This window comes from Athene noctua, chromosome 1 (genome assembly GCF_965140245.1).
Source record: "Athene noctua chromosome 1, bAthNoc1.hap1.1, whole genome shotgun sequence".
NCBI classification, from domain to species: Eukaryota; Metazoa; Chordata; class Aves; order Strigiformes; family Strigidae; genus Athene; species Athene noctua.
In genome coordinates this window covers 242,373,648-242,387,741 of record NC_134037.1, presented here as the reverse complement: position 1 = coordinate 242,387,741, position 14,094 = coordinate 242,373,648, and the positions used below count along the sequence as shown (strand labels likewise).

The window sequence follows — 14,094 nt, the reverse complement described above, 5'->3', positions numbered from 1 at the left end:
GGGTGATAATGACTTCTGATAACCATCAGACTTCCCTATCCTATTTTGTAACTGAGGGGGAAAAGGTTCCTAGACAACTCCCAGTCCCCTGAACCTGTCAGGCACAGACTTGGAATAAATACAGAAATTTAATGTATTAAAACTGCTAAAAATTTGACTCAAAAGGAGAAGTACCGAGTCTGGTTTTAGGTCATTTTACAATTGAAATTACAGCTTCCACCCAGAAGAGTGACATTTTCTTTACAGTCATACTTCCACTGCCTGCAAGGTGACATGCCTAGGTGCAACTAATACTTTTGGTTTTTTAATTTCTTTCTTCATTTATCTCTTATAATCTGGGCCTAGAAGGCTTTTTTTCACCTATGGAGATCACATCTCAGTTGAAGAATTCACATCTAGCCTGGAGGATTTTATGAGAGATGTAATTATGATATTAGATTCAGAGGAGCAAAGAGAATGCAATCCAAGCAATTGATATGTAAAAGATCTTCATTGAGACAGTTTCAAACTACTCTTGCTTGCACATGTAATAACATTTTTTACCCCTAAAGCCTAATTGATATAGTAGGTAATATTTAATTAAAGATTTAATACCCTGTCCCCTCAATGAAGTTCTTTAAATTATAATTGAGACATGTAATAGGCCTTCAAATAAAAGGAGATACTGGAGGTAACACTTCTGACACCAGAGAGAGAAAAAAAAGCCAAAGAGAAGAAAAAAAAAAAAGAGGGAATAAAAAAATGTTGATTAGTCTCAGTTTATTAAAAATAAGGCAAGTAATGATGCTTGTTGTTGAATCTGTCTCTAGAAGGGTTTGCCAGTCTTTTAGATGTTTGGACTGATGTTTTGTTTATTTTCTTTGAAATTTCTTTTATATTTTTAAATTTTATCTTTAAATTTGGCCCTTCCCAGACAAAATAATACAGTATTTGTCTTCTGTTAAAAAAAAATCATGTCAATGTGGGTCTTTTTTTTTTTTTTAAGATGTTCTTGGACACCCCTACTTAGAAACAGAAGCTTGAACTTCATTGCATCAGTTGCTTCTGCGTCAGAGATGTCTCTTGTGTGATCCTTGAGAAAATTAAATCAAATCTGCTCCCACTGTGGGCCTTTCAAAAAGTCACACCTCGCACATGCTGTCATGCTGACATGAGCATTTAACAGCGGTTAAAATTTCAGCTTCTTGGGCACCCTTGTGCTGAGCAGCTGTAGTGATAGATGGGTTTACTCTAAACCCAAATAAACAAGACTGGCATTGAGAAAAGTGAGAGTGGGACAAAGGATGACTTCAGAGTGCCAGAGACCCAAAACCAAAAGGGATGTCCTGATCTGGTCCATGTAACAGCCCAGCTGGCAACACCGAGAATGAACAGGTTAAGATGCAAGCAAACAAATCTAGCCTGTGAGCTTTGAGAGCACATAAAAGCCATCCTCGATTTATTCCTTTTGGCACAGAGGGGAATCTCTCATAGGGGAGAAGAGAGCTGCTATGCATTTACATCTTTATTTGTTCATTTGCATGGTTTATTGACTAGCGAAAGCTGACTCTCACGCAGCCTGTGGTTTTGACTTCAGCCTCAAAGACAGCTCCAAGTCCTATGCAAATCTAGCAAGATGCTTGAAACGCAGCACATAAGAGCTTTATTGCTTTGACTGAACTTGAGCCTCTCCCCTTGAATTTATTGATGGATTAACCCCTTTCATCTGAGATATACTCACTTCGGATGAGAACAGACACAACTACTGTGTAATTGCCGGTTTTACTTATGACCGAGAGGGTGTATTTTCCAGCTTGCTTTTCTTTTATTTGAGAAAAAGCCAAAGATGTAACATATCTATAAAACAAAAAGTAAAGCTCTATTTGTTATCTAGAAGGCAATATGCAGCACACACAATAAAATGTTAGCTCTTTAGCTCTTGCAAACACCCTTCAGAGATACTAGTATTCATTATTTATATAGTGCCCTTTAACCTGAAGTGTTTTCATCATGTATCTTCCTACGGAAGAAGCACGTAGGAACTTAGAACCACAGGTACCATACACTTAACACTGAGTATCAGTACAGATGGACTTCCTGAGCTTGGGACAACTGCGGAGGTCCACAGGGAAATGCTTTACTTGCAGTCCTATCCTGCATGTTTTGCAGGGAGAGGCAATAATCCAACCTTAGGTTCTAGCCCAGGTTTGGCTGTGAGAATCAGGATGCTGTTACTCTTGTTTTTTCTGATCTGTAGTGTGACCTTAACAAGTCACATAATTCTTCATGCTTCAGTTTCTTTGACTATAAAATCATGATTTTTGCCTCATATGAGCGCTGCAAAGCTCAAATTGATCAATGTCAGAAAGTCCCTGAAGATTCCCATACATGATGCTATACAAATTAAAAGAGCGAGCTTATTTGAAACTATGCTTGGCTTTAAGATTCATATGTGTCTCTGTGTCTAAATGTCAATCAACAATGTGCTGCTGGATGACAACAGTTAAGAAAGATTAGAAGATTTAAAAAGATAATGCATAACATGAAATTAATCACAAGCAGTCACAGAAAATATTCCACTGGCATCCTAAAAGAAATGATCTCTTAAAGGATCTTTGATCCAGTACATCCCTTGACCTACCTATTCTCCGAGTCCAGTGAAGGTTTACAAGCTTTGCTCTCTTTAAAGAACCAAAAGCATGAAATGATCTCCGAAATGTTCATTATCATCCTTAATTCAATATCTTCATACACATTGACTTCCACATTTTTAGTTGGTTGATAGATATTCTCTGTTCCTTGAGAATTCAAATAACACCCAAGATCTTCCAGAATGTTAGAAATCTGCAATGCAAGAGGACAGATTGTTATATATTTATTAGCAACTAACTTTATTTGCTTTTTTGCAGTAAAATATTTTAAAAGAATGATCTGGAAAACTTTTCATAAATTAATACTTCCTTGTAATACTCAAATATGAATACAAATTGTATTGAAATAACACCTTCATCATACCTTCATTTTGGTTTTTATTATTATTATTTTTTCTAATTTCTATTTTCCAACTTATTCATAAATATGTTGAATTCTACTGCATAAGAAATTGATATCGGATTCCTGGTGAATTAATTCTGTTCTCTAGACAGACATAACAGAACAGTTTTAGTCAGAGGCATAATTTCCCTTAGTGATATAGGCTATTCTTTAATTTCATTTTTGTTTCCTTTCAAGTAGAACCACAGGATGACACAGAACTACAATACTACTTTTCTGTTTGCAACCTCAATGCAAAGGCAGGGCCAGAATGTTTTTTTTTAGCATCCCACTGCTTCTCACCATATCATCTAGCTAGACTGCTTCTTGACTCCTTGGGGGCTTTAGTAGGTAAGAATTTGAGCTGGGCGCCTTCACACCTTTCATTTCCTCACTACTACATACAGCTAAAGGAGAATTGCAAACAGAAAGAGAATATTCCACAGTCATTATGAAAGCCACTGACATATTAATGAGTCTCTAATCTTAGCTGCAGCAAAAGGTGGCAAGCTCCATGTGAAGAGTAGCCCTAAATGTCTCCCTTACTTTGGTGGGTGAAATTTATCTGATGTAAATTTATGAAAGGACAGAGTTCATTGCATTCTCTGTCCCATACTGTGCTTGGCCAGTTGTTTCTTCTCATACCTTGCTCCTTCTTTTTTCCTTTGCTTGATCTGAGAAGTATCTAGAGATAACAGCCATATTCTGCCTCATCAGATACAAGGACAGTACAGCTTTGGCTGGTATACCTTCATATGTTATCTGAATTATTGATTTATTTGTCCAGGAATTAAAAAGATTTCATAAAACTGTCTTGAAACAGGAATCCTCAGGAAATAGTTTAAGCACAAGTCTCAGCTTCTTCATGAATTTAGTTGCATATTATCTCTTCTTGGCCTTCTGCCATTTCAAGTCAGAAGAGAAGAAAAAAAAAAAACACCACATTTCATTCCCTGTCCAGCTTTGGTGTCTCAGTCAAGGTTTAGATCAGGCAGGGATTTGTGTTCTTTGGTGGTGGGAATAGAGAGCAGCTTCCCCATCAGTCCCAGCACCCGTGGCACACATACACTGTGGCAGGACACCAGTTCACACCGTGGTCTCAGCAATCACCTCTTAAAGGAACATGTTTTTTATGTTGATACACTTCCAGTAGTGTTGAGCAATATTCAGCGATATTCAGGCATGCTGATGTGAGACAGCATCAAAGCAGTAATTAAAATATCCGTTTTAGAGAAAAGTGGTACTGACCTATGTACAGTTTCAGAGTATGAATTGTGATATATATTTCCCTCTAACCTTCTGTAGTCATATTTGGCCTAACCCTGGATATTTTGACTGTAACATCCCCACAGCCTAAAGGTTTAGGGTGTTGTAAGCTTCTGGGAAGGTATTTCTGGAATGGACAGGAATATTTCATAAGCAACTTGTTCTCTGTTTTATTACCTTAGGAGATACCGATGTTTCTGGTGTTCCTGAACCTTCATCCTTCTGGCTGATAAACACACAGGTGATCTCAGATGTATTTTGATTCATTGCAGAAGTGAAAATAACTGCTGTCATAACAAGAACTGTAAAACAGAAATAGAAACCAAATGTCTAGATCTCTGCTCAGGCATAGTAATTTTAGTAAAAATAAAATACAACAAAACTATAGAAAGATTACATCTTCAAAAAAAAAAGACAAAAGGAATATGCAGATATTGTGTGCATTTGCAAACTGTATTTGTGTATTGAAGCTGAGTGGAGGCGCTATTTGGAGAGCCTTTCAAAAGCACAGATATATCACACTTTAGAAGTATGTCCCATAATGTGGCAGAAAATGTCTAAAGACAAAAGCCTCTATGTGTTATGGAGGCTCCTTTAGAAACCACATTATAGAACACAGGTTCCCTCTTGCAGGTCACTTCTGTATCCATGTCTCTGGAAGAACCCCCAAGCACCAAACCCTGCAGCTGCAGGTCAGCGTTTGCCCATTGTGAGCTGCTCCCAAACAATGGGATGATCATGCACCATCCCTCCCATCGGCACTAAAGAGGTCTCCAAGTCAGAAACACTCCCCAAGCACCCCTCACTCCTGCTCAAAGCAATAGCAAAATATAGTCCTCTAACCTGCAATGGCAAATAAAGTCCTTCAACTTGCCTCTAGAGCCCACACTCAGCTCACCCAAGGACTCAAGATCTAGCCTTCCATTTTCCTTCTCTCCAGGACAGGCTGCATTTGATCTGACATACTGGACACTCTCCTGAGTCTTCCTGGCATGGATTTGTGCACCCCAACATCTTGCAAATGAGGTCCAGGTTAGATGCTGCTTCTCTTGAGATGCCATTCAGCCTTGTGCTCTTCCTCCTCTGGGAAGCAAACAAGGCAGCAATTCCCACTATTTTGATGAAAGCAGATGCAAAAAGTGGAGGGCAAGGAAGAGTAAGCCCATGGCTTTCTCCTTCCTTCTCCTTCCTCCATACCTCCCTGGCTCTGTCATGACCCAGGAGCCTATACAGCCAGGACAGCCCACTTGCCAACTACAAGCCCTAGCAGGAGTAGCAAATGTCATTTCTCCTTACAGGTAAGGAGCAGTGGGAAAGCTTCTGGTGCCTCAAATGCATCATCTCTCTAGAATGCTTCATATGAGCCTTTCTGCAGGGACTGCATCTTGAAAAGTCACCCATTAGCCTTAAGGGAGCAATATAACAATCCTGTCCCCACTGTTGCACATAAACAAGAAAAACAGAAGTAAGACTGCACAACTGGCTTGGTGAAATGTGTCTGATTTCCATTAAGAACCTAAAGCCAGCCCTTTACAGTACAAATAAGCACTGAATCATAAAATAATCTCTCTCTCCTGGTCACCTGGAAAATTTCTGCCCTCAGGTCTTGGTTTGTTGCTTTTCTTTTTTCTTCCCCTCAGCTCCTGAGATGGTTGGACATAAAGCAAGGTGCAGAGTTGAAGGAGAAAAAAAGGTTAATATATTGGGAAGAGCTTGAAGGATGAAAGTAGTGAGATTGTTTCTGCAGGTGATGGAAAGAGCAAAACTAGAAGAAGGAAGAAATAAGTAAGAGCTGCTGCCGTCTCCTCTGACATTTGTGCCTTCTGGAGCTGCCTGAGCTCTAAGTTGGCAACACTTTGACAACTGCTTCTCAGGTCTCTTGGCAAATGTGGATTAAAACTGAGTCCTTCTCATTCAGGCACCTAACATACACTTCATTTTGGGTGCCACCTTTCCACAGTATACACAGGCAATGGTCTGCCTTTGCAGACCTCTGAGGAAGAATTTACCCATCTGTCTGTGATTCCTAAGAGATGTGAACAGGACTTCTTTGTGGAGACATGTTTCTCCCTCCATTGGCTATAAAGATAATGTTGGCACTTCTTGACACGGTGAGTGCCAGAGAGTAGCTGAAAGGCAGGTATGCGTTAGGTATCTACATCAAGTATGCTGCATTCCTCACCATTGATGCAAGCTATGTTTCCAGTCCTCTCATTAGCCTTTCACCAAGTCCTTCTCTGCAGAGCTTTCTTCACTTCGGTTTTTTGTTTACTTTTCACCCTTTCAAACCATAAACCATCTGAATGGCTCACAGACAGAGGCTTAGCTGATGGAAACCCACCTATGTCCACTGGTTTCCAAGACACACCAGCTGAAACCACCTGAAAATATGACCTCAAAAGATCAACTCATTTGGCCTGTTGAGCATTTCCTTGCTTCAGCCTTCTGATCTGCAAATAGTTTTAGCTTCTGACTGTACAAGCCAAGCTAATTTATCCCTGGCATTACTCCACTTTGCTCATATTGCCTTGTTAGCAGGATGCCTAGCATCACAGTAGGAAAGGGAAAGATGTATTTAAACACAGGGAAAAGATTTGCAGCTAAAAGTTGGGCAGAAGCAGACAGATGTAGCAATTAGACTGTGAGCAAGACATGCAAAACCCATGTCTGATGAACTGGAACTGCATCTGTAAAGGACAGTATGCGGGAGTCTATGCTGGAAGAGGGAGTAATGAGCACCCTGACACCCTCATGTATAAGAGAAAATGGGACTCCTTGTCCTGGTAACTGCTATAGCTTGTCACTGATGTGCCCTGCCCTTATTTATGTGAAATCCAGGATGGTTTTTAGGGTAAGGAAGGATATTTTGAAACCAAGATGATTCCAGCTGCTGTACAATGAGAAAAAAAGGAGTAATGTGTCAGTCAGAAGTATTTACATAACAGGCAGTGGCCTAAACTTGTGTAGGTCTAAGATAAATATGTTGCATATTGACAAAATAGAAAATGAGAGCATGAATGAGCTTTTCAGAAGAAGTAGAATCAAGAAAATAAATATTTGGAAAATGATAATGCCATTACCATTCACTGTCTTGATCTTTCAGCTTCTATCTGGCCTGTTCAAAGGCTGCTGTTATGGTCATCAGTCATCCTCTCAAAAGCCCTAAGTAAGAACTGCAGAAACTGAAAACACTGGGTAAGGAATATCAAATATGTAGTGTGCATAATCATCTTGTGTACTGCCAGACTGTAGTGAAGCTGGAATGGAAATAAATTGCTGACTCTGAACAATGTTTGTTTATTCCTGCTTTCCATCTTCATAATCTTCTTCTAGGTTATACAAAAATAAAAGCAGTAGGAGAAATCTTGTTCTCACTGAAGTCAGACAAACCTCTAGTTGCCATAAATTGAGTCAGGATTTCATCAAGATGTGTAGGCACATACATGGGGAAATGCCTGTACAAGTCAAAAAGTGGGCTTACATGTTACAGTGCTGAGAAGAAAGGCCTGAATCTACCGTAGCAGTTCAAAACAAAAAGCTGTTTAAGCTAGTTCAGCTATCAGATGGCTCACCTAATGGAACTGCTTACAAAATTTTATTTTCAAGTGGGTAATGATTAAAGTAGCCTTTGGAAAATTGGGAAAGTCTCTCCAAAATATGTTGAAAGTCTAAGTTTATCAGAAAGAGAATAGCTGAGGAACTGAGGCACTGTGAAGGATGAAGAGAGAAACTTTCCCTTTGTACCAAGGGATGCATCTTGTGTTTGTGTTCAACTAGGGGTGCTTAGCATTTTACACCACAGTCAGGACTTTCCCAGACATTGAACAATCTTTACAGCTCAGGAGACTTACATAAAGCAAACTATGTTTTGCTATTTATTTGGTTTCTGACTGTTTTCTCTGGGTGAGACACTCTGGATCAACTTTCCAAAATTTTCATCCTGATCGGGGAAGGTAGAAAGACCCTTTTTCCAGGAAAGCTGTAGTTCTGCCACGGTCAAGTGCTGCCAGAAACAAATCTGTAAAAGTGGTGACATGGGTGAGCCTAATAAGCATGCATTAACTCTTAAAACCCCCACACCTTTGCACGTGGCTGTCTTTTTCTCAAATCATGCCCTAAGTGGTGGATGCTGAAGTTAGAATTTTACTCAATATAAATTTGATAAAAATCAGAGGGAGGTCGGATAGGTAAAAAACCCTGATCTTAAATGAATTAGTACCTTTTACCTGTACCTTCTTTCTCTCCCATCAAACAACTTCTTCTCACCTTTCAGCACACCTTCCTTCCTTAATGTCTTTATCCTTTCAAACTAAATAACTCCAACTTCTAAAAAAAAAATGCAGCCTGTGAGTTCATTCTCACACGGTGAGGGGGCCAGAGGTGTTGCTCCATGTTGCAGAATAATAACCATGTTAGAACAAGGTTTAACAAGCGAGGTGGGTGACAAGATGCTTCTGCTGCAGCTCATGCTGTGACTAGTTGCAATACTGGATGGGGTACATCTAGGTCAGGACCACTCATTTATCTAGTCTTACCAGTTAATTACAACAAACATTACATGAACCGATTTAATTGTGCAGTCTTGTTCAAACATGATTGGGATTTGAGACTGAAAAAAAAAAAGCCTATAGAGTGTGGCAGCTCTTCAGGAGGGTTTAGTGGAAGGGAACCAAGAATCTCTAGACTTGAATTACTGAGCAGGAAAGCAGTGAGACGAGGGGAGCAGGGGAGACCACGTGGCTTCGTGAAGTGCTTAATTAGGCTCTGTGTACTTAGTCAAAAACTAATAATGAGAAACAACACGGGTATTATACAGCATCCTGGAATGCCACCGTCACCTGTCACTGCCTGCAACCCTCTACTGGATTGGTTTTCCATCCGGATCCGCCCCCCGCTCCCATTTTTACCCCCTGAAGCCGTTCAGGCTACGACACCCCCCGGTTTGTTCCCGGGGCCCTCCGGCCCCGAGCCGGGTCCCGCTCAGCCAGGCCGCCAGCGCCACAACGCACCGGCGGGGCGGCGGCCGCCAGGGGGCGCTGCCGGCCCGCCAGCGCCGCCCCCCCCCGCCCGCCAGCGCCGCGCCGCCCGCCAGCGCCGCCCGCCTCCCGCCCCGCCGCGGAGGCAGCGCGGAGCCCACGCTCGGCCCTCCCAAGTGCAGGGGTAGTTTTCCGGCCGGTAACTAACTCGACCAGTTTGGCTCCTGTTTGCTTGCGAGGGAGCTGCCCTGGGTTGGTTTGTTGTTAGGAAATGAAACGTGAAGCAAAAAATCCTCGTAAATTCTTTCATACACGGATTAAAGCACTGATGACGGATAACTGGGGTTTTTTCTTCTTTTCTTCCATGGGGTCTCCAGCAAACCCTTTCTGATTTTCTATAAAATGACAGAAAGCTTAAAAAGACTGACCCTTTCTGGGAAGATCCCAGGTCATCCTTTCATGGCTCAGACAGGATTCTGACTCAGTTCTAACATTTTGGAAAGGAAAAAAAAAATAGTAAAAAAAGGTATTTTTTGCACAAGAACAACTCGTGCATATACAGTAAAAACTTCCTACTCAGCAGAACAGCTTCAAGTAGGTATGCTCCTGTTTACTACAGTGGTCTCAAAAGCATTTCTTTTGCAGAGCTATTAAACCAGAAGTTGTCACAGTGAATAACCATTTTTAATTCATCCAGTGCAAGTGCCAGCAAATGGTTCTGCTGCTTCATAACTTAGTCACTTTATGTCAGCTTCTGTAGTAAAACTACACTGCCTCTGCCTAAGAAGTTTGCTTCCCTAGTCTTTTCAAATTTAGTCTATGTCAGAATCTGAAAGATCTTTCAACATATGAGAAAGAAAGAAAGAAAGAAAGAAAGAAAGAAAGAAAGAAAGAAAGAAAGAAAGAAAGAAAGAAAGAAGAAGTTTGATCAGTCTGCTTCAGGTACATCACTGCCAGGACCTGCCTGCTCCAGCATAGTTTACCACAAGCAGCATGGAAGACTGTCCACAAATTAATTTTCTATATTTTTAGTTTTCCTCATCTTTTCCTCAACCCTCCGCTTTAAGGTCCCACATGGAAACAGTTGCAAGAAATTTACTCTTTCACATTTAAAAAAAAATGTATCTAATGACTTGGCCACTGTTTCCAAGAATTTGTGCTCTGTCTTGTTATGTCCTAACATATTTTTTGGTACAGATTTCAGCAAACTTCATCTTTTGGATAGGATAAAATTATGTCTTTCAATGCTAATACATTTCTACTTAACAGAGTAGTCAGCAGCCCTGCCTATGGCTCACTGCAGTCAGCTTATGAATTGCACTGAGATTTTAACAGAGAATAATTGAGATGGCTGTAGATTTTAAACAAGTTATCACACTGGGGATGTATTTTACACTCCTCTGTCAGACAACCAAACAAAACCTCCTCCAACAGAACAGGTAGCTGGGAGTCAGCAGAGCTACTCCTGTTTTTTTACTAATTACTTACCGATATGTTTGCTTCAGTGCCTTATGTAGTAAAAATAAGCTAATGATGACACAAAGTGCAGGCATATTTTTCACATGGTACTACTACATATCCAACCTTATTAACTTCTTTTGCCATGTACTTTGTTGCAGACTGATTCCAAATCATGCTCTGTAATTCATATTGTGATTTCAGCATTCATTCAAGCCAGGATGAATAACAAACCAGTTTGATTTATCTATATATAATTTGTCAGACTTTCTAATCATATACCTGCCCCCCTGCGTCCATGAGACTTGCTGTTCCTCTGGGAATGAATTGCTGTTAGGGACTGTGTACATTTATGAGCAGCCCAACCCTTCAGCTGTTGCAGGCTTTTTTGCTAAATACAAACTGGCCCTAGCACCATGTTGCTCATTAACTTACAGATTGGCTTTGAAATCACTTTTCTGAGTTCTCAGTCTATGCCAGTAACTCATGATTTTTATCTTAAAAAAAATTAAATTATCTCCTTAGCACGAAGCAAATGCTGAAGGCTGAAGCAAGTAAGACATTTATCTCTGTTTATCTCTCTGTCCTGCCTCTTCTGTTTTTTGTTTACCTGGGTTTGGGTGAGGAAGAACTGCAGGGCTGTATTCAAACCCTTATTTGCCTTTCATTTCACTAAGATAACTTTCCATCTACCTTCCCTGTGAGACCAAGATAAAGGCACTGCTCAAAGAGCTGAACTGTTGTTTTGCTTGTTGTTATTCGTCAGCTTTGCATGGGACTAGCTCAATGAATGACAGCCCTTCCACAGGTCCCCCAGACTGTGATCCCATGGTGACTTCTCTGCTCGGGCTGGTGCTCACAGGGAGCTCACTGAAATCTCTGTTGTTCTCCCCACAGTTCAGGCCATCCCAGACACTTGTGATCCAGTTTACAAAGAATAACTGGGACTGCTGAGGACACCCTTTTTGGGAAGTGGTTTCAAAGTGGCTGCAAAGGCAGTGAACCTCAGCTACCATGGCAACCTCTCTTTCTGAGGAAGAGCCTCCATTGTGGCTGGTTCTTCTTCTGCTTCTTACCCACATCTTCTGTCCTCTCAAGGGAGTTTCTTCTTGGCTCCCACAACACCCAGACCTTTGCAACCCACTAAATATGGTGAACAGTGGTATCCTGGGCCACATTAGGAGGTATTTTGCGAGCAGGTAGAGGTCCTTCCTCTCTACTCAGCATTAGCAACAACAAACCTGGAGTCCCGTGTCCAGCTGTGGGTTCCTCAGTGTAAGAGATATATGGACATACTGGCAAAAATCCAGCAAAGGGCCACAAAGATGATGACTGGAGCATCTCTTCTATGAGTAAAGGCTGAGAGAGCTGGGACTGTTCAGCCTGCAGAACAGAAGGCTCAGGGAGATCTTATCAATGTGTATAAATATCTGAAGGGTGGTGCAAAGAGGATGGAGTCAGGCTCTTTTAGGTGGTGCCCACTGGCAGGATGAGAGGCAATGAGCACAAACTTTTTCACTATGTGGGTGATGGAGCTCTGGCATAGGTTGCCCGGAGAGGTGGTGGTCTCCACCCTCAGAGCTATTCAGAAGCTACCTGGACAGGGTCCTGGGCAGCTGGCTCTAGGTGGTCCTGCTTGAGCAGGGACGTTGGACCAGATGACCTTTAGAAGTCTCTTTCCACCTCAAGCTTTCTGTGATTCTGTGAACAAAGGGACAGTTCTATGTGCAAAGAAGTGCTGGTGTAATGCCACCATAGAGGTCCCCCATAAATCAGAAAGTGGCATTGGACTGTCCTTATTCTTGACTCTTCTCTAGAGGGTGTTTACTCATGGGAATGGCACGTTTGTGCCATTAAAGAGCTGGATCGACAACCCTGAAGCAAAGCAAACAGATTCATCTCATCTAATGACATAAGTAAGTTTGCTTTAACTCCATTTAAAAAAACAAAAACAAAAAAAAACAAACAAACAAACAAAAAAAAAAACCACCAAACCTACTCTGTGTTTAAGTACTCCAGTCTCATTATCTGACACAGTCTAGAACTTCTAATGACATTAGTGGAATTACTAACTTCTTGCAAGCAAGGGCTACTTTATTTAAGTACCCAAAGGTAAAGTATGAGATTCCTGGCACCTTATCAACAAGGAGAAAAGGACCTGACTCAAAGAGAAATGAAAACAGAAGATGGCAGATAATGAAATGATACTACTTGTCATACGAGTATTGTAAAACTTCCCTTTTAAATGAAAACAACCATTTCCACAACTGACTACAGTATACTGTCCTTCCTTTCCTGGAAGAGGGAGCGATAAGAGAACACAGAAGGCCTGAATTGTGTATGGGGAAAGGATGGACAGAAAGAGGGAGAATGGGAGAGATGTTTTTTCTACAAAATATGAAAAGATAAAAATGGTAGTTGGTATTTGGTACCAAATTTGGTAAAAAAGAACAAAAAAAAGGAGTTTTTCTTATTTGTATCATTATGAGGTTAGGGTTAAAATACAATTGCAATTCCCAAGCAGTTGTACAAATGTAAAATTCAAGATATTCCTTAAAGAGCATGTTGTAACAATAAAACACTTTTCAAACCAGCCCTCATATCTCACCCATTAGAAATCTTATCTACACAACAAAGCCTAGACTACAAAGAAGGGAGCAAATAATATCTTACTTTTACAACAGTAACAGAGCTAGCTTTTCTGTCTGTTTACCCTGTTCAGGTTTTTTAGCCATTTTTAAGGAAATATCTTAGAAAAATTAGGGAGCCATTCCTTCCTTTGGATGGAAAATAGGCACACAACATTTATCTAACTATTTGTCTAGCTTTGTTACTATTTTATTTTTCATAAAATACAGAGAAGAGTCTTTTCTTCAAACACACCAGCAATTTTTAGGGTATTATCTGTGTTTGAAGGGTTACAGATTTCTTAAGGAAGCATTTTGCACTATGTTTCAGTTTAGAACCCCATAGCTTCTTCTTAAATGCACTTCTATTAACAGCAATAGGGTTAAGCTGTATGGGAAATAAGGTCTTCCTGCCCATTGGAGAAATGCTGCTGCTTGTTGTCTCTGGACTGACTTTTTGGTCCCTATTTTCCTTTTAAAAGTGTGTGATCACTGGGATTAAACAGTCCTTGCCCTTTTCTAGTGTTACTATTAAAAAACAAAATTGCTTTTCGCCTTCATTGGTCATCCACTCCTGCTCTTCGACATTTTGGCTCTGTTTTACTCTCCAGTTTAATTTCCACTGCTGTTTGCTGGACCTTTTCATCCCTGCCTTTTGCAGCAAACATCTCTGTGAAGATTTTCAGAAAACCTAACTCAACCTAATGAACAAAAACATTTTCTCAGCTAACAGAGCAGAACCTGAAACATGGATG

General features: G+C 40.7%; 1 protein-coding gene across 1 annotated transcript in view; it reads right to left on the bottom strand.

Annotated features, from left to right (window-relative positions):
• FLT3 (fms related receptor tyrosine kinase 3) overlaps positions 1–14,094 on the bottom strand; it is a 53,379-nt gene that overhangs the window by 27,951 nt on the left and 11,334 nt on the right. The window contains exons 2-4 of the mRNA XM_074914807.1: positions 4,456–4,580; positions 2,621–2,823; positions 1,721–1,836 (exon numbers count right to left, since the gene is read on the bottom strand). Coding sequence (XP_074770908.1) covers positions 1,721–1,836; positions 2,621–2,823; positions 4,456–4,580 — 444 coding nt within the window. The remainder of the gene's footprint in view (positions 1–1,720; positions 1,837–2,620; positions 2,824–4,455; positions 4,581–14,094) is intronic.